This window comes from Carettochelys insculpta, chromosome 2 (genome assembly GCF_033958435.1).
Source record: "Carettochelys insculpta isolate YL-2023 chromosome 2, ASM3395843v1, whole genome shotgun sequence".
NCBI classification, from domain to species: Eukaryota; Metazoa; Chordata; order Testudines; family Carettochelyidae; genus Carettochelys; species Carettochelys insculpta.
The window spans coordinates 268,528,754-268,556,014 of NC_134138.1; the positions used below are offsets into that span (position 1 = coordinate 268,528,754).

Here is a 27,261-nt window from a genome sequence, read left to right on the forward strand (position 1 = left end):
CAAGGACTTCGGGCTTACCATCAACATAAAGAAGACAAATGTACTCATTCAGGATGTTGCTGAATCCCCATCAATCAGCACTGACAACTGTATGTTAGAGGTCGTCCACGACTTCATTTACCTCGGGTCCACCATCACTGACACCCTGTCGTTGGACACTGAGCTAAATAGGAGGATTGGAAAAGCGGCCACAACTCTGTCCAGACTCAGCAAGAGAGTGTGGAACAACAACAAGCTGTACACTCACACCAAAATGCAAGTCTACAGAGCCTGCATCCTCAGCACCCTCCTTTATGGCAGCGAGACTTGAACCCTGTATGCCCACCAGGAAAAGAAGCTGAACGTCTTCCACTTGCGCTCCTTCAGGTGCATCCTTGGAATATCATGGAAGGACAGAGTGACCAACACCACCGTCCTCGAGCAAGCTGGAATCCCAACCATGCACACCCTCCTCAGGCAGCGTCGACTCCCCTGGCTTGGCCACGTCCACAGGATGAATGATGGACGGATTCCAAAAGATATCCTGTATGGTGAGCTAGCCTCTGGCAAAAGACCTCCCGGACACCCCCAGTTGCGCTACAAAGATGTCTGCAAGAGAGACCTCAGAGAGGCAGACATCGAGCTGGACAACTGGGAAGAGCTAGCAGACGACCGCAGCAGATGGAGGCAGGGGTTACACAAGGGCCTTCAGAAGGGCGAGATGAAGATCAGACAGCTAGCAGAGGAGAAGCGAGCGCACAGAAAGCACAATAAGGAGTTGCCAGACACCCACTACATCTGCAAGAGATGAAGCAAGGACTGTCACTCTCGTGTGGGTCTTCATAGTCACAACAGACGCTGTAAATGAAGTCCTCAATTGAAACTTTAAAGGGAGCGATCCATAGTCTATGCAGTCTGAAGGATGCCTACTACTGCTACTGGACTCCCTCATCAAACTGCTGTCCATTGTCATTCATTTTTCCCACACCAACGTGTCCTAAGCAGGAAGGCCATGAGGCCCAATCAGCTCCAACTCTTGCATTGAAGTCACCCAAGATGTACAGTTGTTCATGAGAAGGTATTTGCGCTACAGCAGCACTAAGCACGTCATAGAACTTGTCTTTTACTTCTGGTGTGGCGTACAGGGTTGGAGCATAAGCGCTGATCAGGTGGATAGGACCGGCGCAAGTTTGAAGCGTGATCCAAAGAAGTCTTTCTGACCTGCCCATAACTAAATCAACCATTTGTAGAAGGGTGTTTCTGACAGCAAAGCCAACACCATGCTCTCTGGGTTCTTCTTGGGCTTTACCCTGCCAGAAAAAGGTGTAGTCCTTTTCCTTTAGGCTACATCTACACGTGCAGCCAACATCGAAATAGCTTATTTCGATGTAGCGACATCGAAATAGTCTATTTCGATGAATAACGTCTACACGTCCTCCAGGGCTGGCAACGTCGATGTTCAACTTCGACGTTGCTCAGCCCAACATCGAAATAGGCGCAGGGAGGGAACGTCTACACGTCAAAGTAGCACACATCGAAATAGGGATGCCAGGCACAGCTGCAGACAGGGTCACAGGGCGGACTCAACAGCAAGCCGCTCCCTTAAAGGGCCCCTCCCAGACACAGTTGCACTAAACAACACAAGATACACAGAGCCGACAACTGGTTGCAGACCCTGTGCCTGCAGCATAGATCCCCAGCTGCCGCAGAAGCAGCCAGAAGCCCTGGGCTAAGGGCTGCTGCCCACGGTGACCATAGAGCCCCGCAGGGGCTGGAGAGAGAGCATCTCTCAACCCCCCCAGCTGATGGCCGCCATGGAGGACCCAGCAATTTCGACGTTGCGGGACGCGGATCGTCTACACAGTCCCTACTTCGACGTTGAACGTCGAAGTAGGGCGCTATTCCTATCTCCTCATGAGGTTAGCGACTTCGACGTCTCGCCGCCTAACGTCGAAGTTAACTTCGAAATAGCGCCTGATGCGTGTAGACACGACGGGCGCTATTTCGAAGTTGGTGCCGCTACTTTGAAGTAGCGTGCACGTGTAGACCCAGCTTTAGAGATCCAGAATCTGCGAGTCGTGTCTCTTGCAGTGCAGTGATGTCAACTTGGAGCCTCTTCAGCTCCTCGTTGATGACAGCGGTCTTTCGGGTGGCACTGATGGCCTGAAGATCTTCAGTGAAGCCGGTCAGCATGGTCCGCACATTCCAGCAAGCAAGCTTAAATTGTTGATGTTTCTCATTTCTTGTTGATTTTCTTATTGGTTTGCCTGGTGCCCAAATTTCAGTCACTTGTCAGGTTCAGGAACCTTAAGCCTCACACACCCAGTGAGGCAGGTGAACTGTGGCGGGACAGTACCCTGTTGGCTGGGGGCTGCCCAGCTTGAGGCGGGCGGTGACTGTCCAGTGAGATGTGAGGATCTCTCCCACCGTCAAAGACAACCCCTGGTGCTCGTTCTCTATGCCAATCGAGCAAGAGCTTATAACCGGGATCTGTTGCCTCCCGTGTTGATGCAACACTGTTTAGCGATGCCAGAGTACCTCTCCGGGCGCGAGCCTGGGCACTTATTATGGAGACTCTGGGCTGCCCAGACACCAGTGTCCCCCTCTCGGCTTTACTGATATAGTCCAAAGGAGAGGATAACCTCCACGTCCGGTACCAGCTCAGCTGCAGGAGTTGCCGGAACAGTGCCAGAAGTTGACACCAAACCGCCTTCTGACTCCACTCTGGATTTTCTGTCAGGGTTTAGTCCCTTAGCCTTTCTCCTTCCCAGGATAACCCATAAGGCAGTGGGGTGTGGACAATGTGGTTAAGGATCCCACTACTTCATACCTCTGTCACCACGAGTCACCATAGCTCCCTGCAGAGCAATGACCTCATATCCCCAGGACCCTCTTCCCCACCTTTCACCGCCCCTCCCCCCCAGCTACCATCACCATAGGACCCTCCCCAGCCCACTACCCCCATCTGCTCCCATGTCTGCCCTCCTCACTGCACTGGACCCTCTCCCCCCAGCTGCTCTCAGTGCCCCCAGGTCCACCTTCCCCCATCGCTCTTCAGGCTCTTCTCTTCAGAGACTCCTTTTCCTGGTAGTGCTGCCTTGCAGGGCACAGGTGGAACACCATACCTGAAAAGGACAACAAACACGGGGCTCCTCCCTCAGTGAACTCCCAGAGGCAAACTCCATTCCCTGTTCGCTGCTCACCTCTTGTTCGCTGGGAGCTCCCTTCTTATAGAGAGAGCTGCTGGCTGGTCAGGCCTGGCTCAAAACCTTGCCTCCAGTCTAATCAGCCCTTGAAGGCTCACCTGGCAGGGAACTCCCCCAATTCACACCTTGCAAACTGCTCTTCTCTGCACAGCACAAGCTCAGGCACCCAGGCAGCTGATCAGGCAGCTGATGAGGGAGTCCACATAACTGAATAGTCCGGTGGTAAGGGTGCCAATACCTGAAATGATAGGGCGTCCACGGTTTCCAGGTTTGTGGATTTTGGGAGGTGAATAGAATAATCCAGGCTGTGGCTCAGATGGTGTGTCTCAGTTAATGAGGTCCCGAGTAGCAGCAGGGAGTTCCTTCAGTAGTTGTTGTAATTTCCTTTGGAATTCCAAAGTGGGATCAGTGGAGAGAGGTCTGTAAAATGTGGTGTAGGAGAGTTGTCTGGCTGCCTCCTGTTCATAGTCTGACTTATTCAGGATGACAACAGCACCCCCTTTGTCAGCTGGTTTGATTATGATGTCTTGGTTATTTTTGAGACTCTGGACAGCATGGCGTTCAGCATAGTTGAGATTGTGTCTCATTTGGCATTGTCTGTGTATAATGTCAGCCTGAGCACAGTTGTGGAAGCACTGTACGTAGAAGTCCAGACTTTCACTGCAACCCGCATGGCCCCACAATATGCTAATATATTTATGGCTGACATGGAACAATGATTCCTCAGCTCTCGTCCCCTATTACCACTCCTCTACTTAAGATACATTGATGACATCTTTATGATTTGGACCCATGGTACAGAGGCTCTAGAGGAATTCCACAGAGACTTTAACAATCTACACCCCACCATCAACTTATGCCTCGATTACAACATGCAAGAGATAAATTTCCTGGACACTACAGTACTAATCAAGGATGGCCTGATCAGTACCACACTGTACCGAAAACCTACTGATCGCTGTACTTATCTACACCCTTCTAGTTTCCATCCTGCACACGTGACTAGATCCACTGTTTACAGTCAAGCTCTTAGGTACAATCGCATTTGCTCTGATCCAACTGACAGAGACTAAAAACTATAAGAACTTTACCAAATATTCATAAACCTGAATTACCCACCAGGAGAAGTAAAAAAAAAAATCGACAGGGCCAGACGAATACCCAGAGACCAGCTACTCCAAGATCGGCCCAAAAAAGCCAAGAACAGAACACCACTGGTCATCACCTACAACCCCCAACTCAGACCACTGCAATGAATTATTAAGGACCTACAACTTATTCTTAATCAGGATGCTACACTCCAGAAGGCCCTGGGTGACATGCCTGTTCTCTCCTACAGACAACCTCCCAACCTCATGAGGATCCTCACTAACAGCCACACTCTATACCCCAGGAACACCAGTCCTGGAACCTTTCCCTGCAACAAAGCCCGCTGCCAGCTTTGTCCACGTATCTTCTCTGGAAATACCATCACTGGACCTAACCAGGTTACTCACAGAATCACGGGCACTTTCTCATGCTCCTCCACTAACATCATATATGCCATCATGTGCCAACAATGCCCAGATGCTTTGTATATTGGACAGACTTCTAACTCCCTTAGACAAAGGGTCAATGGGCACAAAACAGACATCAAAACACTTCAGATCCACAAACCAGTTAGTCAACATTTTAATGGAATGGGGCATTCCGTCAATGACCTAAAGGTATGTGTGTTACTTAAGAGGAATTATCGCACTGTTCTGGAAAGAGAAGTGGGTGAGCTGACTTTTATAGTCAAATTCGGCACATTAACAGATGGTTTAAATGGTGATGGGAACTTTATGAGTCACTATAGGGGCTCGTCTGCATACTTGGCTCAGTCTAATTCTTGACCTTCCCCCCACCCCTCCACTCTCTGATTTGCTCACCTTGATTATCTTTTTCTGATTTGTCCTCCTTGCTTACTGTTTTTGGTTCTCTGTGCCTTAAATATTGAGTCTGTTCTGGTCTGGCTATGGTCTGAAGAAGTGGGTCTGTCCCACGAAAGCTCACCTAATACACCATTTTGCTAGTCTTTAAAGTGCTACTTGACTGCTTTTTGTGTCGATAGTGTATAGACTAGCACGGCTTCCTCTCTGTTACTTTCCCTTTGAGTGGTGTAGGTGCCACTACACAGCACAGTGAACCGCACCCCCAGGTGCGTGGGTTACACGTGCACGCCACCCCGGAACGCCAAGCCCACATGGGGCGCGGGACGGAACAAGCCCTCAAGGCCCGCGGAGTGGGCGGGTACCCACGCCTCAGCCCAGCGGTTACGCCGGGTGAGACTGTTTTGCGCGCTCCCGTCCACTCGACTCCTCCCTGCACAGCGCGCGTCAAGCAACAGCGGAACGCCTAACCGCCCTCCAACGCTCTCCTTCAGCAACCCAGCGGTCTCGCGCGGGTCTAAGGAGAAGAGGGCGGGACTTCCGGGCCGGTTCGCCCTCTTCGGAAATGACGTTAGCGTGTCAACATGCAAGATGGCGGCGCATCACAGACAGAACGCGGCCGGGCGCCGGAAAGTGCAGGTGAGAGGTCGGTTGGGCTGCCGGCCGGAGCGGGATGCTGGGATGGCCCAGGGGCTTGCGGAGGAGAGAGCGCGGCCGAGAGCGAGCGAGGCCCTGGGAGGGGAGGCTGGCTGGGCTGGGGACGGGGAGCCGTGAGAGAAGGAGCAGGGCTACGGGCACTGGAGGCGTTGTAAGGGGGCGATGTGTGGGGGACGATCACGAGGCGGCGGTGGGCTTGAGTCGGTAGGGACTGGGCCGGTGCCGGTTTATCTCGGAAACGTCAAGACTGCTGAGCAGAGGGAGGGAGACGCTAGCAGAGACCCAGCCCCGCCCACGGCCGTTGGGAGTGTCTCGGTGCCCTTCAGTGTTAGACCTAAATAACGAAGAAATGAAAGGGAGCTAACATATATGACATGCACTTGTCATCCGAGTCCACCCTTTGCTCTCCCCGCCGGCCTTTTCCATAGCTCTGGGACTTGAGGATCTCACAGGATGGGTGCTTCCTTAGAGGAGACGTGTGTGGCTTAACAGTGCCATATTCTTTGCATGGAAGAGGCAGAAGTACTTTTTTTCCACTTCAATTACTTTCATACTGTTTGCAAAGTGAGAACATGCTTCAGCCATCCCATTGTGTGTTTGGTTCAACTTAATATATTTGGGGCCTAGAGGACTGTGCTCAGAGCGGTGCAGGAGTTTATGTGTGTGTGAGAAATGTTTTGATGATCTTCTTGAGGGCAAGATCCTTGTGCTGAAGTACGTGCAAAAGCAAATATTTTTAGCCCATGAAAGTAAAACACTACAGATATTCTGTTTCTCCATTTTGTTTTGGTCTAGAATAAAAATTCTTAATTTCATTTTTAATTAGAAGTGTCAATACAGCCTGGATGGCTTAGAGGATTGTTGATACAGAGAGCTGCCTATCATAGGCAGTCACTTCAAATATGACCTGGATCTGCCCACGAGCCAAAAATGACCTCTGTATGGTGTTCAAAGTGATAGGTCAGTTCCTATTACATACATATTCATTTTACAGAAAACTCTGACAATTTACACCTTAATGGGGACAAATTGTGGAAATGAAACTACTTTCATGTCACTATGAAGTGGTTTTTTTTTTTACAGGTTGGGTGTAATTAGTATAGCCAATCCAAAGCCAATCCAGAAAACCAAAATCAGTGATAAAAATAGTGGTTGTATGTTTTCTCTCTGTGTGTGTGTATACATATATATATATATATATATATATATATATATAATAAAAAATTATATTTGGTAGACTTTTTTTTTAACAACTGAGAGGACTAGGAAGCAATTTGTTTTCAGGCCTCTTCATGATTGGAGGAGCTCAAGCTTTCAGAAAAACAACAAATATGCTGGGACTCATAATAAAATCACGAGCTGATTACACTTTATAAACACTGAGTTGAGGAAGTGTTACTAAGAAAATTTGCAGTGGTGTTACCTTATTTAAACCTATTCTGTGCATAAACAGAGAACTTTCCAGCATTGTCAATTGGCGTATCTTACATGAGCGCTAAGTTCAGAGCAAGGACTTGTCCATGCAAGGAGGCTGTGGAAAGTACAGTAAACTCTTTCATATGTGGCAGCCTTGTGAGAGGGAGGCTGTCAGATATTCAAATATGCTGGATAACAGAGAGGTATACCTAGCAATGCACAATGCTAAAGAAAAACAAGATTAGATATTAAGAAAAAAATCAACAACAATTGCATTGTACACTGTAAACTTTTACTGGATTTATATGTATTTACTTTAACTATACTGTACATATGGAAAATGTAACCAGCATTTTAACTGTAAGTAAATTTTAGTTATTTAAGAGTTCTGGATAATAGAATGCTGGATATAAAAGAATTAACTGTATAATTATACCAGAATTACTAAATTGGTAAAACCTTCCTAATGGGATCTAGTTACGCCACTGTGGTTTGTTTTTCTCAGAATTGCAAAGTTAAGCTGGTCTAAATACAGATACATCGATATAACTGCAGGAAGCCCTCCCCATTCACAGTTTCACGTATTCATAGTGCACTGTGCCTTACTATGCCAAGCACCTGATGCAGCATCATGTCGCTTTTTCAGTGCATTCTAGTGATGGGAAGTTGAAGCTGTAATGATGCCATACTGAGAAATTTTAAATAGCACATAAGTAAATTGGATTATTACGTGAAAATATTAATCTATTGTATCATTAAGTCACTTTATACAGAAAAATGTGGTTATTTTGTGTCAGGGGCACCACATTGCCCCTCATTATTTGAGGACTTTGCAATGCAGGGTGATCTCAAGAACGTATCTCCTGTGAGTATCTCCACACCCCACTGCCTTGTGGGTTATACTGGGAAGGAGCAAGGCTAAGGGAGTAAACCCTGACAGAAAATCCAGAGTGGAGTCCGAAGGCGGTTCAGTGTCAACTTCTGGCACTGTCCCGGCAACTCCTGCAGCTGAGCTGGTACCAGACGTGGAGGTTATCCTCTCCTTTGGACTATATCAGTAAAGCCGAGAGGGGGACACTGGTGTCTGGGCAGCCCAGAGTCTCCATAATAAGTGCCCAGGCTCGTGCCCGGAGAGGTACTCCGGCATCGCTGAACAGTGTTGCATCAACACGGGAGGCAACAGATCCCGGTTATAAACTCTTGCTCGATTGGCGTAGAGAACGAGCACCAGGGGTGCCTTCGACAGTGGGAGAGATCCTCGCATCTCACTGGACAGTCACCGCCCGCCTCAAGCTGGGCAGCCCCCAGCCAATAGGGTACTGTCCCGCCACAGTTCACCTGCCTCACTGGGTGCGTGAGGCTTAAGGTTCCTGAACCTGACAAGTGACTGAAATTTGGGCTCCAGGCAAACCAATAAGAAAATCAACAAGAAATGAGAAACATCAACAATTTAAGCTTGCTTGCTGGAATGTGCGGACCATGCTGACCAGCTTGACTGAAGATCTTCAGGCCATCAGTGATACCCAAAAGACCGCTGTCATCAATGAGGAACTGAAGAGGATCTGAGTTGATATCGCTGCACTGCAAGAGATGCGACTCGCAGATTCTGGATCTCTAAAGGAAAAGGACTACACCTTTTTCTGGCACGGTAAAGTCCAAGAAGAGCCCAGAGTGCATGGTGTTGGCTTTGCTGTCAGAAACACCCTTCTGCAAATGGTGGAATTAGTCATTGGCGGATCAGAAAGACTTCTTTGGATCACACTTCAAACTTGCGCCGGTCCTATCCACCTGATCAGCGCTCATGCTCCAACCCTGTACGCCACACCAGAAGTAAAAGACAAGTTCTATGACGTGCTTAGTGCTGCTGTAGCGCAAATACCTGCTCGTGAACATCTGTACATCTTGGGTGACTTCAATGCAAGAGTTGGAGCTGATTGGGCCCCGTGGCCTTCCTGCTTAGGACACTTTGGTGTGGGAAAAATGAATGACAATGGACAGCGTCTCCTTGAACTGTGCACATACCACAATCTCTGCATCACCAACACATTCTTCCAAACGAAGCCACAGCACAGAGTGTCATGGAGACACCCACGCTTGAAGCACTGGCATCAACTAGACGTGGTCATCACTAGGCGTAATAACCTCAAAAACGTCCTTCTGACACACAGCTATCATAGTACTGACTGTGATACAGATCACTCGCTACTTTGCTCCAAGCTCAAGCTGAAACCCAATAAGCTGTACTGCTCTAAACCTGCTGGAAGGCCCTGCGTTGATGCCAGAAAGATGGCAAACTCGGAGAAAGCTGAAAAGTTCACAGAGACCCTCCAGAAAAATCTGCGCAGCAGCCCTGGGGGCACCGATGTGACATCCAAATGGCAACATCTGAGGGATACAGTTTACAACACGGCCTTGTCGGTGTTTGGAAGAAGAGCTAGAAACATGAACGACTGGTTCGAAGCTAACTCTGATGAGATGATTCCAGTCATTGAAAAGAAGCGCACTGCACTCCTAGAGTACAAACGCTCACCGAGCGAGAGTACCCAGGGAGCACTTAGAGAGGCCAGAAGAACAGTACAGCAGACAGCCAGGCGCTGTGCCAACAACCACTGGCTCCAGCTATGCAGCAGCGTCCAGACCTGTGCTGACTTCGGTAATTTCAGAGGAATGTACAAGAGTAAGAAGAAGGCATTAGGACCCACCCAGAACAAGATGGCATCTCTGAAATCCAAATCTGGTGGAGTTATTGCTGGCAAAGCCAAACAGATGGAGTGCTGGGTTGAGCACTACTCCGAGCTGTACTCACGCGAGAACTTTGTGGATGACGCAGCCCTCGATGCCGTCGAGCTCCTACCGGTAATGGACGAACTGAAGAAAGCCATCGACAGCATTGCAGCAGGAAAGGCCCCAGGCCAGGATGGTATACCACCACAGGTAATCAAGTGTACCACGGACACCCTCCTGGAACCCCTACATGAGCTACTGTGCCTGTGCTGGAGAGAAGGAGAGGATCCACAGGATATGCGTGACGCTAACATCATAACCTTGTATAAGAAGAAAGGAGACAGAAGCAACTGCAACAACTACCGTGGAATCTCCCTCCTAAGCGTCACTGGTAAACTGTTCTCTCGCATCATCCTTGGCAGACTCCAGAAGATTGCTGAGAGGGTATACCCCGAATCGCAGTGCGGATTCCACGCAGAGAGGTCTACCATTGACATGGTCTTCTCTCTAAGGCAGCTGCAGGAGAAGTGCAGGGCGCAGAGAAAGCCACTCTACATAGCCTTCATCAACCTGACCAAGGCCTTTGACTTGGTCAGCAGAGATGGTCTGTTCACACTGCTCTACAAGATAGGCTGTCCTCCACGGTTACTCAAGATGATCCAGTCGTTCCACGAAGACATGAGAGAAACCATCCACTATGACGGTGCATTATCGGATGCTTTCAGAATCAGGAGCGGCGTCAAACAAGGCTGCGTGCTTGCTCCGACGTTGTTCGGGATCTTCTTCGCACTTCTCCTGAAACATGCCTTTGGATCTTCAACAGAGGGCATCTTGCTGCGCACAAGATCTGATGGGAAACTGTTTAATCTTGCAAGGCTGAAAGCTAAGTCTAAGGTTCAGGAAGTCCTTATCAGAGACATGCTGTTCACAGACGATGCTGCTATAGTGTCTCACACAGAAGACCAGCTTCAAAAACTGCTGGATCAGTTCTCCAAAGCGTGCAAGGACTTTGGGCTTACCATCAGCCTAAAGAAGACAAACGTACTTGGTCAGGATGTTGCTGAGTCCCCATCAATCAGTATTGACAACTATACATTAGAGGTCGTCCACGAGTTCGTTTACCTCGGGTCCACCATCATTGACACCCTGTTGTTGGACACTGAGCTAAATAGGAGGATCGGAAAAGCGGCCACAACTCTGTCCAGACTCAGCAAGAGAGTGTGGAACAACAACAAGCTGTACACTCACACCAAAATGCAAGTCTACAGAGCCTGCATCCTCAGTACCCTCCTTTATGGCAGCGAGACTTGGACCCTGTATGCCCACCAGGAAAAGAGGCTGAACATCTTCCACTTGCACTGCCTCAGGCGCATCCTTGGAATATCATGGAAGGACAGAGTGACCAACACCGCCGTCCTCGAGCAAGCTGGAATCCCAACCATGCACACCCTCCTCAGGCAGCGTCGGCTCCGCTGGCTTGGCCACATCCAGAGGATGAATGATGGAAGGATTCCAAAAGTCATCCTGTATGGTGAGCTAGCCTCTGGCAAAAGACCTCCTGTACACCCCCAGTTGCGCTATAAAGATGTCTGCAAGAGAGACCTCAGAGAGGTAGACATCGAGCTGGACAACTGGGAGGAGCTAGCAGACGACCGCAGCATATGGAGGCAGGGGTTACACAAGGGCCTTCAGAAGGGCGAGATGAGGATCAGACAGCTAGCAGAGGAGAAGCGAGCGCACAGAAAGCACACTAAGGACTTGCCAGACACCCACGGCATCTGCAAGAGATGCAGCAAGGACTGTCACTCATGTGGGTCTTCATAGTCACAGTAGATGCTGTAAATGAAGTCCTAAATTGAAACTATAAAGGGTGCGATCCATAGTCTATGCAGACTGAAGGATACCTACTATCTCCTGTGAGTGGTAAGGGCTTCCATTATGTACACAATGGAGTTAGATTACACTTCAAAGGCTTTCCTGGAGTAGCAGTACCTGCAGTTGCCATTTGTGGAGAAATGGCGTTTACCAACAAATGAATTATTTTGCTGTTTTAGTTAAATTTATCTCCCTGAATGACAGAAATTACCCTTGCTAATATAATAGATTCTCAAAATTACGAACACGTTGGGAATAGAGGATGTGTGTTATTCCAAACAAAACATTTCTTCAGGGTTTACAAATACTAATTTAATACAGCTTTACTGCGCAAAAGAAAAGTACTGTACTGAATTTGCTTTTTTTTTTTTGTCATCTCTGTTGCTTACCTGATTCCATACTTCTGGTTTTAGATGAGGTATGTCGTAGGAATATAAAATCCCAGTTAATTGGTTATATGGTAGTTAAGCCTACTGTTTAACCAATTAACCAAGGTGAGGGGGGGCTGTGGAGTCTCCACCATCTGCACCGCCAGTTGCCCCCCAGATGCAGCAGCCCTCCTGCCAATGACAGGTGCAGGGCTGCTCCAGCTCTTGCTGGTTAACTAGTTATAACATTCATAGTATGTGGCTGAATGGTCAGTTTGTAACTCTGGTGTTATAATTCTGAGGTTCTACTGTATAAAATGCATCAGCATAGGAGTTGTGGTGGATAGCTATTTTTCTGGTAAAACTTTGAGTATAGGAAGAACAGAGAGAGAGCCATGTTAGTCTATATTCTATCAAAACAAAAAGGCAGTCCAGTAGCACTTTAAAGACTAACTAAATAATTTATTAGATGGTGAGCTTTCGTGGGGTAGACCCACTTCTTCAGACCATAGCCATACCAGAACAGACTCAATATTTAAGGCACAGGGAACCAAGTTCTCTGAAGAAGTAGGTCTATCCCACAAAAGCTCACCACCTAATAAATTATTTTGTTAGTCGTTAAAGTGCTACTGGACTGCTTTTTTGTTTTTTGTAGTACAGGGTTTGTCTAGAGTTAACCCTGAAAGAACTATGTTGATTTTAAAACAAGGAAACAAACAAAAAGCCTACATCCTTAATAAATTTGTATATTAGTATTACCTGTTTAGACCAGGCATAAAATCGAAATATAGAATCATAGAATCATAGAACACTAGAACTTGAAGGGACCTCAAAAAGTCATTGAGTCCAGTTCCCTGCTCTCTTGGCAGGACTAAACACCATCTAGATCAGTGGTTGCCGAACTTTATGGCATCATGCCCCCTTTTTGATTTTTGAGAAACCCTCACACTTGCCCCCCATCTTCTTTACCATCACCCAATCCCCCCCCTTTTAACAAAAAACTCATTTTGTAAATTGGAAAAAAACACACAAACTTGATATAAAAATGTTATTTAAAATTAAAAATAAGCACAAATAATTTTTCTTGGCCCCTTGTGGTTGCTTGGTGCAACCCTAGCTGGCCAGCTGTCTGAGCCCCATGCCAGCCTCCAGAACTGCCTGTGCCAGCCACCCGCCCGCCTGAGACCTGCGCTGCCGGAGCCGCACGCCTGAGCCCCATGCCGCTGGGGCCAGCCACCCGAGTCCCGTGTTGCCGGGACCAGCCGCCCACCCACTAACCACCCACCCCAGCCATGGACCAGCCGCCTAAGCCACCCACCCAAGCCCCATGCTGCCAGGGCCAGCCACCCCCCCAGCCATCCCAAGCTGCCTAACCCCCACACTGCTGGGGTCAGCCTCCTGAACCCCACACATCCTGCAAGCTGGTTGGCCGCCTGAGCCCTGCAAGCTATCCACCTGAGTCTCTTCCTTGCCCTCCCACAAAGCCAGGCACCCCAGCCCCCCATCTAACCCCATCCTCCTCCCCCGTAACCCATACTCACTCTCATTTGCAGAAGGCAGCCAGCTCCACATGTGTCTCTGTCAGCTGCCTGCTTTTTATAGCAGCTGCACTGGATCACCCATGTAAAATGGCAGGGGCTGAGAGCCAGAAACAAAGGCTGTGAGGTGGGGGAAATCACAGAATCATAGGGCTGGAAGGGACCTCAGGAGGTCATCTAGTCCAGCCCCCTGCTTCAAGCAGGATCAACCCCTACTAAGTCATCCCAGCCAGGACCTTGTCCAGCTGGGACTTAAAAACCTCAAGGGATGGAGAATCCACCACCTCTCTAGGCAACGCATTCCAATGCTTCACCACCCACCTGGTGAAGAAGTTTTTCCTAATATCTAACCTACAGCTTTCCCTCCTCAACTTCTGACCATGACTTCTTTTCTGCCATGTGACACCACTGAGAACAATTTCTCACCCTCCTTTTTAGAGCTCCCCTTCAGGAAGTTGAAGGCTGCTATTAAATCACCTCTAAGTCTTCTCTTCTGTAAACTAAACAAGCCCAAATCCCTCAGCCTATCCTCATAGGTCTTGCGCTCCAGACCCTTAATCATTTTTGTTGCCGTTCACTGAACCTGCTCCAGCAAATCCACATCTTTTTTATAATGGGAGGCCCAAAACTGTACACAATATTCCAGATGTGGCCTCACCAGTGCCGAATAAAGAGGAATAACTACTTCCCTAGATCTGCTCGAAATGCTCCTCCTAATGCACCCCAGTATGCCGTTAGCTTTCTTGGCTACAAGGGCACACTGTTTACTCCTATCCAGCCTTTCATCCACCATAACCCCTAAGTCCATTTCCATCATACTGCTGCTGAGCCAGTCGGTCCCCAGCCTGTAACAATATTTGGGATTCTTCTGCCCCAGGTGCAGGACTCTACACTTCTCCTTATTGAACCGCATCAGATTTCTTTTGGCCCGTCCTCCAATTTATCCAGGTCCCTCTGGATTCTCTTTCTACGCTCCAATGTATGTACCTCTCCCCCTAGTTTTGTGTCATCTGCAAACTTGCTGAGGGTGCATCCCAGTCCCTCATCCAGGTCATTAATAAAGATGTTGAATAACACCGGCCCCAGAACCAAGCCTTGCGGCACTCCGCTTGAAACAGACCGCCATCCAGATATTGAGCCATTGACCACTACCCGTTGGACCCGACCATCAAGCCAGCTTTCTCTCCATCTTATAGTCCAAGGATCCAATCCATATTTCCTTAACTTATGGACAAGAATGTTGTGGGAGACCGTATCAAAAGCCTTGCTGAAGTCAAGGTATATCGCACCCACTGACTTCCTCATGTCCACAGAGCTTGTTACCTCATCATAGAAGCTGATCAGATTGGTGAGGCAGGACTTGCCCCTGGTGAATCCATGTTGGCTACTTTTGATCACTTTCCCCTCTTCCAAGTGCTTCAAAATGGATTCCTTGAGGATTCCCTCCATTATTTTCCCGGGGATTGAGGTAAGGCTGACAGGTCTATAATTTCCCTGGATTGTCCTTCTTTCCTTTTTTAAAGATGGGCACTACGTTTGCCTTCTTCCAGTCATTCGGTATCTCCCCCGATCTCCAAGAGTCTTCAAGCATAATGGCCAAAGGTTCAGCAATGACCTCTGCCAATTCCCTCAGTACCCTGGGGTGCATTAAATCCAGACCCATGGACTTGTGCACATCTAGTTTTTCTAGATAGCTCAGAACTTGTTCCTTCCCCACAGATGGCTGCCCTCCACCTTCCCGTACTGCATTATCTAGGACCATCATTGGGAAGTTGACTTTGTCTGTGAAGACTGAGGCAAAAAAAGCATTGAGTACTTCAGCTTTCCCTGCATCATCTGTCACTAGGTTACCTCCCTCATCCAGTAATGGCCCCACACCTTCTCTGATAACCTGTTTATTGTTCACATGCCTGTAGAAACCCTTCTTGTTACTTTTCACATCCCTTGCCAGCTGCAGTTCCAATTGTGCTTTCACTTTCCTGATTACTGCCCGGTATTCTCCAGCCGTATGTTTATACTCCTCCTTCGTCAACTGTCCTTGTTTCCATTTCTTGTATGCATCCTTTTTGAATTTAAGCTGACTAAGGATTTCCCTGTTAAGCCAAGCTGATTGCCTACCATGTTTGCATTTCTTACTACGCAATGGGATTGTTTGTTCCTGTGCCTTCAGTAAGACTTCTTTAAAATACTTCCAGTTCTCTTCAACTCTTTTCCCCTTCATCTTCATTTCCCAAGGGATCCTGGTCATCCAGTCTCTTAGGGAGTCAGAGTTTGCTCTTCTGAAATCAATGGTCTGTATGTTACTGCTCACCCTTCTTCCTTTTGCCCGGATCCTGAAATCTATGATCTGTGGTCGCTGCAGCCCAGGTTCCCCCCCACTTCTATTTCTTCTACTAGTTCTTCCCTGTTCGTGAGCAACAGGTCAAGTTGCGCACGGCCCCTGGTCGGTTCCTTCAGCACTTGTACCAAGAAGTTATCCCCAATAGTTTCCAAAAACTTCCTGGATTGTCTGTGTGCTGCTGTATTGGTCTCCCAACAAATGTCTGGATGATTAAAAAGTAACAGAGAGGAAGCCGTGCTAGTCTATACACTATCAAAACAAAAAGCAGTCAAGCAGCACCTCAAATACCAGCAAAACAGTCTACCAGGTGAGCCCCCGTGGGACAGACCCCCGCCCCCAGACCACAGCCAGACCAGAACAGCATGTTCTGGTCTGGCTATGGCCCGAAGAAGTGGGTCCACCCCACGAAAGCTCACCCAACAAACCACTTTGCTAGTCTCCAAAGTGCCACCTGACTGCCCCCTGTTTGGATGATTAAAGTCTCCCATGAGAACCAGGGCCTGTGATTTGGAAGCTTCACTAAGCTGCCTGAAGAAAGCCTCATCTACCTCCTCTCCCTGATCTGGCAGCCTATAACAGACACCAACTTACAACATCACCTCTGTTACTTCCACCTCTAAACTTAACCCAAAGACACTCAACTGGATTTTCTCCTTCCTCACACTGGAGCTCTGAGCAATCATACCGCTCCCTCACATAGAGCGCAACTCCTCCTCCTTTTCTCCCGTCTGTCCTTCCTAAACAATTTATAACCATCCATGACTGTGCTCCAGTTATGCAAATCGTCCCACCAAGTCTCCGTTATTCCAACCACCTCATATTTGTGTGACTGTGCCAGGGCCTCTAATTCTTCCTGTTTGTTCCCCAGGCTTCTGGCATTAGTGTACAAGCATCTTAGAGAAGGGGCCGATTAGCCCACTTTCTCCTCTTCACCCAGGAAACCCACTTGATTGTTCCCTCCTCCTTCCCCACTTACCCCCGGGCTTGTGTCACCTTCCCCCCACAAACCTAGTTTAAAGCCCTCCTCGCTAGGTTTGCAAGCCTGCCCGCAAAGATGCTCTTCCCTCTTTTAGTGAGGTGGATCCTGTCTCTTTACTATAGGTTCAACCAATTGGCTGATACTGAAGTTACGCTTATCTGACTAATTGCTGAAATTGCCTCTGGAGCCTTTTTTTAAAAAAAAGGTATTACTTTTGGTACTTACCAATCATCTGGTACAGAGGCTGATCTAAGTGATAGGTTACATGACAGAGCTGGCAGTTCTGAAGTTTTTGTTGGGAGTTCTCTGAGCATTTGGGTAAGTATCATGTGCTCCTGATGATTTACTGCTGTTTAGTACCTCAGCTTGTCCCAAAACCTCTTCTGTAGACACCTCAGTCTGGGAGATTTCTTCGGGTGTTTTTCCTAAGAAAAAGGGGTCAGGTGTCAGATTGTCCTTCGTGTCCTCTCCAGTAAAACTCGTGCAAAGAATTTCATTTCTGCACAATATTTTCCTTAATGTGCTGCTAGCACCTGAATTGTTCAGTGGCCCATCTGATTGTTTAGCAGGCTTCCTGTTTCTGATGTACTTTAAAATTGCAGTTAGTTTTGGTATTTTCCTTGTTGATATTCAAGTTATGCTTTTCCTTTCTTGTGCTTTCCTTTCCATTTTACTTGTTAGGATTTGACTTCCAATTTTTAAAGGATATCTTTATGTCTATAATTGCCTCTATTACTCTGTTTAGCTCTGGTGAGGCTTTTTTTTTTTTAATGTGGGCGTATATACATAGTTTGAGTCTCTATCATGTTTTTTAAAAGTTTTCACACAGGATGCAGGCATTTCATTCTTATTACTGTTCATTTTAATTGCCATTTAATTAGCCTACTTCCCCTTCTTTGAAATCAAAGGCTAATGAGGTGGAGATTTTTTTTTTTCTCTCTACATAGATGTTAAATTATGGTTGCTATTACTAAACAGTTCAGCTGTATTAATGTGTCAACCAGATCTCTGCGCCACTTAAAGACTAAATCAAGAATTGTCTTTCCTTGTGGGTTCCACCAAGTCATTAATGGTGTCTAAAATTTTAATCTTATCATCCTATCCTGAGGTGACAAAGATCCAGTCAATATGGGGATAGTAGAAATCACCCTTATTACAGTAAAAGTTTGTTTATCTAGCATTTTGGGGATGTGTTAGTAAATTAAAAATGCTGATTAATTAAGAGGGAGAGATTTCGCATGCAAGGAATGGGTAGTTGATATTATATTTCTGTTGCTATTCCCTTATTAGTAAATCATGGCATTTGTAGCCATAGAGATGTTATGTCCTTGTTTTTGGTCTCAAATGCTTTAATTTTTGACTTATACAGGCACTGTACAATTGCAGACTACTGAGAAAAAGTCAGTGCTATTCTGTGCTTTTTAATAGTGTCATGCCTTGTTTTGCTTGAGTTCTTTTTTAATGTCACAGTCCAGTATTTTGACAGGTTGAATCACAGAAATCCCCTTGGGTTGTCTCACTGGTGTGCTGATCATGTCACTGACACCTGATTTCCCACTTTCTAGGGCTATGTCTAGACTAGAGGGATTTGTCAGCAAAAGTTCTTGTCAGACAATATTTTCTGAGAAACCTTTTGTCGACAGTGCGGCCAGACAACCAAAGCGGATCGAATGAGCAATCCACTCTGTCAGCAGAGAGCCGTTGGACTGCCCACCTGCTCTGTCAGCAAAATGGCCAGTTGGAAGCCGAGCAGGCAGGGTTGCATGGTGTCCTGGAAGCCCTTTTTGTCCCAGAAGGCTCTCCAGAACATCCAGACCAGCTTTTAGTGGACAGATCTCTGCCAGAGGCGTTCTTCTTTGTGGCAAGCAGGGTACAGCTATTGAAAAAAGTGCTGCATTCTGTTGACTTACTGTCAACAGACTGCCCTTGGGAATCTGGACGCTACACAGGTTTTGTCAACAAAACAGACTGTTTTTGACAGAGCCGTCTTGTCTAGACATAACCTAGGGCTCCGTGCCATCCTGTCCTTTTGGGCCAAATCCTTTGATCTCCCCCAGACAAGGCACAGATTTGGGGTTACTGCAGGGTAGCACAGACACTGAACCAACTCAGCTACAGTAGACCTCAGTTCTAAGGGCTCAGCACCCAGGAAACCAATTCCCCAAAGGGACCAAAACCCCAAACAAATCTATTTTAACCTGTGTAATAGTTTTACACATTGAAAGTTCACAAGGTCAGTGAAAGATGCACTCATCCTTACCCAGTTTCTGTGGCGTCAAGCATAACCTTATTAATTTAGGTGCCCATCCTTTACCTGCCCATAGGCTCAGAATGTAACCTTACATTGTATGAGTTTGTGGGGTTTTTTAGCAGTGAAAGAGCCTTACAGAGTAATATTCTGCTTAATGTAGGGATAGTCAATTTTTAATGGGGGGGCATTCTGAAATTTTAGTAATTGGTCAAGCGCTGCACTTTTCTATGATATTAATGGAGAGGGGGCAGGGTCTGGGATGGAAGTCGAGTGATGGATTGGGATGCAGGGGTGATGGAGGGGTCTTGGAAGGAGTTTGGATGGGGGGGTGATTGTGACTGGGCCTGGTTATTGGCATGCAAGGTCCAGGAGAAGGGTGCAAGAGAGGGTTCTGTCATGGGGGAGGGGTATAGGGATTTGGATTGTGACCTGGAGCAGGGAGTTGAGTGCAAGAGGGATACTGGGTACAGTCTCTGGCTGTGGAGTGCTTAATGCTAGTGGCTCCCAGCCAGCAGCCCAGCGAGACCCTCGAGCAGGCTCCCTGGTTCCCACAACCCCACATGCCAGTCAGAGCAATCGGCTCCTGGGCCAGTGTGTGTGTCTGTGTGCAGCATGCTCCTTGTGGGGAGGGGCAGCAGTCTCTGTGTGCTGCACATACTTGCAAGCATAGCCTAGGCAATTCCTGTTGGGAAGTTTCCAACCAATAGGAACTGCAATGATTATACTATGGGTAGCAGCAACACAGGGTGATTCCCTCATGTAACATAACTGAAAATCATATTGTTCTAACTACATATTGTAGAAGACCAATAATTTAAGTCCTCCCATTGCTAATTATGATCAATGTGATGGTAGTACATGAGAGAGTTACAGATGATCATCAGCAAAATAATTTAACGAACAGTATGCACATGCTTTCTAATGCAAAAATAAACCAACTGGAAACATAACTTTATTCATATACTATACAGTAAACCCCCGACTTACATGTAGGTTGCATTCCCAGACAACCATGTGTAAGTTGAATTTCACACAAGTTGGGAAGCTGGGAAACTGACAAGCACTGCTGTGTTGATCAGTTTCCTGGCTCCTGGGACTGGCGGCATTCATCAGTTTCCTGGCTCCCTCAAGCAGAGGGGAGCCAGGAGCTGCCTGGTTCCTGGCTCCATGCCACTCCTGATTTTGGCTCATGTTAATTCACGTAATGTGCAAGTCGAAATCACGTAAATATGGGTTTTGCTATAGTCTTATGAGTTCTGTAAAACAGCAGACTTTTTCTGAAGGAAACAATTTTCAAGGTGGTGTCCCTTTAAAGCACAAGGGCTAAGAGTGAGGAGAGAGAGATTCAATTAGTCTTGGATATTATATAGCCCTTATTGTGTGAGTGCCTCATATTCCTTCATGTGTTTGTCCTCACAAAAGTGTTGTGAGGTAAAATGACACTATTATCTCTTTACTACTTGGTAGCCAAGGCACAGACTAAGTCACTTGCCCAGGGAAATCTAGCATGTCTATTGCAAAGCAGGAAATTAAAGAGGGTCTCACAATGTCTAGACTATCAGTTTAACCAATGAAGTGTTCTTCCTTTTGGTTTTCTTTCAGATTCTGATCAAGTCACGTGACTTGGAACAAATCTCTTAACCTGTTTATGGTTTCGTTATTTTATCTGTAAATTGAAAATAATGGTTGTCAGTCTCATAGGATGTTCAAGATTAGGCTATGTCTATACTACCACGGAGGATCGACCTGCTTAGGGTTTTGTTTTGCGCATGCATGAAACAGCACTTTTGGGAGGTCAAAGTCAACCCCAGAACTCCTTGTGAGCAGCAAGGATTAAGGAAGGTCAAAGGGAGAAATATTCCATTGACCTTCTTCCATACAGACAGACATTGAAGTCAACCGCTGATAAGTCAATTTTAGCTACACAATTGGCGTAGCTAAAATTGTGTATCAGCAGTTCAACTTCTATGTCTTCTATGTCTTCTATAGAAATAACCTTAGTTCATAGAACTGGAAAGGACCTCAGGAGGTCATCGAATCCTGTCCCCTGCCCTCGTGGCAGGACCAATCACTGTCTGTCTCTCTTTTTTTTTAAATCTATTTGCTCCCGATCCCTAAATGTCCCCCTCAATGATTGAACTCTGGTGAATGCTGCATGGGAGGCAGAGGGTAGGAGAGTGGATCTGTGGGTAAGTTTATGGAAAGGAAGGAGGGGCTCTGGTCATTGACAGGGTGAGGGTGCTGGGAACCCAGGTTTTTAGATGCGGCTTCAATTCTAGGAGTGGGTGTGTCCATAGTCCAACCCCTGGCTTTGCACCTAGGTCTCTACTCTTGGCTCAAATCTGGGTAGGGGTGCTGAGCATAGGGGACTGGGCGGGAGGGTTGACGGGTGTGACCTGTGGTTCCCAGCCTATGACCCAGGTAACACATTGTGGTCCATAATGACAAGCAGGTGAGAACCACTGCTATAGAGACACTTCTTTCATGTCGACTAAATATTCGCATACCATCATCAGATTTCTGTGTATCTATTTTAGGTTTCCTATGTGATTAGAGATGAGGTGGAGAAGCATAATCGAAATGGGGTAAATGCCCTCCAGTTGGATCCGGCATTAAACAGACTCTTCACGGCAGGCCGAGACTCTATAATAAGAATATGGAGTGTCAATCAGCACAAGGTAAGCAAAGAGACTAAAATTTAGTTTTTTATTAATTAAAAAAGTCCCTTTTTACTTTAGCAAATTCTGTCAGATTGATTTAAATCAGATATTACAATGACGATTATCTCCCTAAAGGTTTATGGCTATCGTTAACTTTTTTATATAATATAAATACTATATCACATTTTACAGAAAAATAGGTTGTGAGCTCCTTTGCTTAGGAATCTTCTGTTAAGTTTACTTGGTGCCTTGCACAGCTGTCATAGTATGCAAAAGTAAGCGTTATACAGTGGTGTGAAATGGAACTTTACTATATCATCTATTCCACATATAAATATTGTTAAATATAAATTTCTACTAAAGACCAAGTTGTGACCACTTAACTCATGTTGCTAGGTAGTTAAGAATATAAGAATGGCCATATTGGGTCAGACCAAAAGTCCATCTAGTCTAGTCGCCTATTTTCTAACAGTGGCCAATACCAGGTGCTTCAGGTGGCATGAACAGAATCAGTAATCATTAAGTATCAGAGAGGTAGCCGTGTTAGTCTGTAGCTTCGAGAACAACAAGAAGTCTTGTAGCACCTTATAGACTAACAGATATTTTGGAGCATAGGCTTTCGTGGATTGCCCACGAAAGCTTATGCTCTCAAATATCTGGTAGTCTATAAGGGGCCACAAGACTTCTTGTTGTTCAGTCATCATTAAGTGATCCATTCCCTCTCGCTCTTTGACAGAGGTTAGGGACGCTATACCTGCCCATCCTGGCTAGTAGCCATTGATGGACCTATCCTTCATGAATTTTTTGTTTCTTTTTTGAACTCTTTTATAGTTTTGGTCTTCACAAAATCCCCAGGCAAGGAGTTCCATGGGTTGACTGTGTGTTGTGTGGGAAAAATACTTCCTTTTGTTTTGTTTTACATGTGCTTCCTGTTAATTTCATTGATGACCCTTTGTTCTTGTGTTATGAAAAAGAGTAAATAACACTTTCTTATTTACTTTCTTCACACCATTCATAATTTTGTAGACCTCTATCTTATCCACACTTAGGTGGAATTTACACTATGCCACCTGTTGATCTAAGATAAGCAAGTTCCACCATGCAAAAGTCTATATATTTACCAGTTTGTCTCCATGGAGTAAGGTTATTGGGACTGCTCTCCCATTGTTGCCACATATTCTTGTCTTGATGGAATACCAGAATTGACAGGAGAATGCCTGTAGGTTGATTTATCATGCACAAGCAGACACAATAATTAACCGTTGGTGAATCAATAGTAGCAGCATCAATCCACCATAAGTGAAGACAAGCCCTTAATTGTCTCTCTTCCAGATTGAAAAGTCCATATCTTAGTGATCTTGTCTCATATAGCAGCTGTTCCACAACCCCAATTATTTTTGCTGCCCTTTTATGAATCTTTTAATTCCATTATCTTGTTTTTTTGTTTTGTTTTAAAAGATGGGAATGTCCACATTTGCATGTATTATTCAAGATGTGGGCTTAACATGGATATATATAAAACAATGTAATATTTTCTGTCTTATTTATCCCTTTCTTAATGATTTCTAAAATTTTGACTGCTGCTGAATTTGAGTGGATGTTTTGTGAGGGTCTTATCAAAGGATTTCTGGAAATCTGAGTACGTTAGCTTCCTGAATCTTCTTTGTCCACATGTTTGTGGACCCCCTCAAGAACTCTAGTAGATCGGTGAGATGTGATCTTCCTTTACAAAAATCATGCTAATTATTCACCAACAAATTAGGTTCTAGTTGTTTGACAGTTTTGTCCTTTACTGTAGTTTCAACCAGTTAGTTTGGTGCTGAAGTCAGGCTTGCTGACTTATAATTTCCAGGGTCGTAGGATCATCTTTAGAGCCCTTTTTGAAAATTGTCATCACATTATCTTCCAGTCATTTGGTACGGAAGCTGATTTAAATGACACGTTACAAACCTCAGTTAATAGTTCTATACATAACATTTGAGTTCCTTCAGAACCCTTAGGTTAAATATCATCTGGTCCTGGTGACTTACTCTTTGTTTAATTTATCATTTTGCTCCAAAATTGGCTCAGTTGACATCTCAGTCTGGAACAGCTCCTCAGATGTCACCTAAAAAGAGCCCCTTTGGGATAGTGAATCTCCCTGCCATCCTCACCCATGAAGACCAGTGCAAAGATTTTCATTTACTTTCTCCTCAATGGCCTTATTGTCCTTGAGTGGTCCTTTTAGCATCTCTCTCCTTTAGTGGCCTCACTAGTTAGCAGGCTTCCTGCTCCTGATGAACTTATTTGTTTTTTATTTATTTATTTTTGCAAGTCCCTTTTGAGTCGTTGGCTAGATGTCTTTCAATTTTTTTTTGTCCTTTCTAATTATATTTTTCACTTCATTTGCCAGAATTTATGCTCCTTTATATTTTCCTCACTAGGATTTAACTTTCACTTTTAAAAGGATAGCTTGTCTTTTACTGATTTTTTTTAATTTGTCATTTAGCTGCGGTGGCAATTTTTTGTTGTTGTTTTAATTTGGGGTATACATGTAAGTTGAGCCTCTCTCATGGTGTCTTTAATTAAAAAGCTTCCATGATGCTTACAGGGATTTCACATTAAGCACTGTACCTTTTAATTTCTACTTATTACCACAAGTAGCCCCATTTGCTTGAGTGGGATGTTTGAAGTAACTGCTAATCAGCATGAGAGAGAAAAGGGGATATCATAAATGAATCCAAAAATCAGTTTAGTCTTTTCAGTGTTGAAGGGGTCTCATACAATTTATTCTTTAATTCCAGCAAGACCCTTATATAGCATCTATGGAACATCACACCGACTGGGTAAATGATATTGTACTTTGTTGCAATGGTAAAACATGTAAGTACCTCTTCTTTGTGTGGTTTGTAGTAGCATAAAATGGGAAAAAATGATGTTCAAAAATTTATTAAGTATATGAATATTGCCTGCTTCTTCAGTAGCTATAATTTGGGTAACTGCGTATTTTCTTAATGTATAAATAAGTTTCATGAAAGTGTGTTGTATGAATAATGAAGACACATAGTTCCTTTAATTTTTGAAGAGAAATTAGAAGATATGAAGAGCTTCATATACACCTGATGAAGCAATCTTAAAACTAATCTTTTCCATTTAGTGATATCTGCTTCTTCGGATACTACTGTTAAAGTGTGGAATGCGCATAAGGGATTTTGCATGTCAACACTAAGGACACATAAGGTAAATGGCGGGAATTATAATTGTGTAAGTGATCATTACTATTCTAAAAAGAACAGCAGTGTAAGCATTTAGATGCAGACTTCATACTGAAGGTTATTTGCTAGTTCTGTATTGTCATGTTGATGTACCCATTTTATTGTAGGATTATGTGAAAGCCTTAGCATATGCAAAAGATAAAGAACTGGTAGCATCTGCCGGGCTGGACAGACAGATATTCCTCTGGGATGTAAATACTCTAACAGCACTGACTGCCTCAAACAACACTGTCACAAGTAGGTACATGAGAAAAATTTCTATACAATGCATCTGTTAACTTTTTCCACTGGTTCAATTTTTAGGACAGTAAACTCAAGTTTTGGTGTGTGTATTGTTGCATGTTTGAATGTAATCATTTGAAATTATCAGATAGGTTGAAATAGAATTATTTAATTAAAGATTATTAATTTGAAGTTAGTATAGCACTATACAGAAAGACTAGATATATTACAACAGAGGTTCTCAACCAGGAGTATGTGCACACCTATAGTCACTCAGAGGTCTTCTTAAGGGTACATCAACTTATCTAGATATTTGTCTAATTTTACAATAGTCTACATAAAAAGCACTAGTGAAGTCAGTACAAACTAAAATTTCATATAAACTGCAACTCATTTATACTGCTGTGTATACAAAACTCTTAAATGTATGTACAATATTTACATTTCAGTTGATTTATAATTGTATGATTAAATGGCGAAAGTAAGCAATTTTTCAGTATTAGTGGTCCCATTTGGTAAGCAAGTAGCTTTTAAGGCTAAGTCTACACTGTCTTTTTACTGTGCTGCAGCTTTCTGGCTCAAGGTTGTGAAAGAGAACTCCTTGAGCATAATTTATAGTGCTATTAAAGGCAGTGAAAACAGGGCTACAGTGCTGGAAGTCACACACCCAGCCCAGTCAACTACTCACCTCGTGGAGGTGGTTTACCTAGAGCAGGGTTTGGCAACCAAAATAACAAGAAGAGCCATTTTTTTTTCCAATTCAGTAAAAACCTCAGTACTTCAACAGCTGCAGTGCAAGTGAATATGAGATGTTCTTTAATAAATAACATCTAACTATACTTTTTGTAACGCCTATTTTAAGAACAGAGCACACACAACATGTTTACTGCAGGATGTTCACAAACTTTTTACATAATCTATTTCCGTGTGTGTGTGTGTGTGTGTGTGTGTGTGTGTGTGTGTGTGTGTGTGTGTGTGTGTGTGTGTGTGTGTGTGTGTGTGTGTACACTGACGTCTTCCTGACTATCACTCCCAAACCTTTGCGTTCCCTCTGGAGGCTGCTAGGGGGAGTTATCCAATGTTCAAGATCCCATCATTTGCTATTTAGATATTAGTTGTTCATTTTGGGCTTTTAGATGTTCACCTTTTATTGAAAATAATCATGAGTTTGTTTTTGTTTTGTTTTTTCACTTTGCAATTATTGCATTGGGATCCACAAAGAAGTCCTTAAAGAGCTGCATGCAGCTGTTCAGCCGCAAGTTGCAGACCCCCTAATGTAGAATGCTGGGAAAGCTTTCTGCTATGGCCACACTGCTGCAGCTGCACTTTAAACTTTTCAGTGTAAACAAAGCGTCAGGGAGGTGAAACTCAGGGGTACAAAATACAAATCAATACTCCTGAAAGGGGTTCAGTGGTTGGGAAAGTTTGAGAGCCACTTTCTTTGCTTTATACCAAGTGTGGTAATGGGTGCTGTCTTTCTCTTCTCTCTTTCTGACTAGAGACCAGCAATTTTGCATCCGCTACTTAATTCCCAGTACCTCTGACGTTTTATAGGATATAAAAGAAAAAAATCCCTTTTGTGGGTGGAAAAATATTTTCCCATGATAGATTTTTTTCTTCATTTTTATATTGTTTTTATTTCTCATTACATAGTGGAATTTCCTTTATGATATCTTTAGGTTATATGGTTGGTACACAAAAAGGGAATTCTAATCTGGCCTTTATCCCTAACAGCTAAGATAACTGGCGTTTTCCCAAAATATCTTTTAATGGATCCCCATTTCTCCAGTGCAGAATGCATTTACAGTAACAGTTGTTTCTTAACAATTCTATTTATTTTTCTGTAGATCCTTTTTGGTAATTTGAGGAGGCTGCTGTTTT

At 45.0% G+C, this 27,261-nt stretch overlaps 1 protein-coding gene across 2 annotated transcripts in view; it reads left to right on the forward strand.

Moving 5' to 3' along the window:
- The first annotated feature begins 5,672 nt into the window (after positions 1 to 5,672).
- The window catches only part of WDR48 (WD repeat domain 48), a 56,170-nt gene continuing 34,581 nt past the window's right edge, over positions 5,673 to 27,261 (forward strand). The window contains exons 1-5 of one of the 2 annotated variants that reach the window (XM_074985138.1): positions 5,673 to 5,734; positions 21,782 to 21,922; positions 24,688 to 24,766; positions 25,041 to 25,123; positions 25,266 to 25,395. In XM_074985138.1, coding sequence (XP_074841239.1) covers positions 5,687 to 5,734; positions 21,782 to 21,922; positions 24,688 to 24,766; positions 25,041 to 25,123; positions 25,266 to 25,395 — 481 coding nt within the window. In that variant the 5' untranslated portion in view covers positions 5,673 to 5,686. Of the gene's footprint in view, positions 5,742 to 21,781; positions 21,923 to 24,687; positions 24,767 to 25,040; positions 25,124 to 25,265; positions 25,396 to 27,261 lie in introns of both variants that reach the window. The other variant, XM_074985139.1, reaches the window with a different exon arrangement.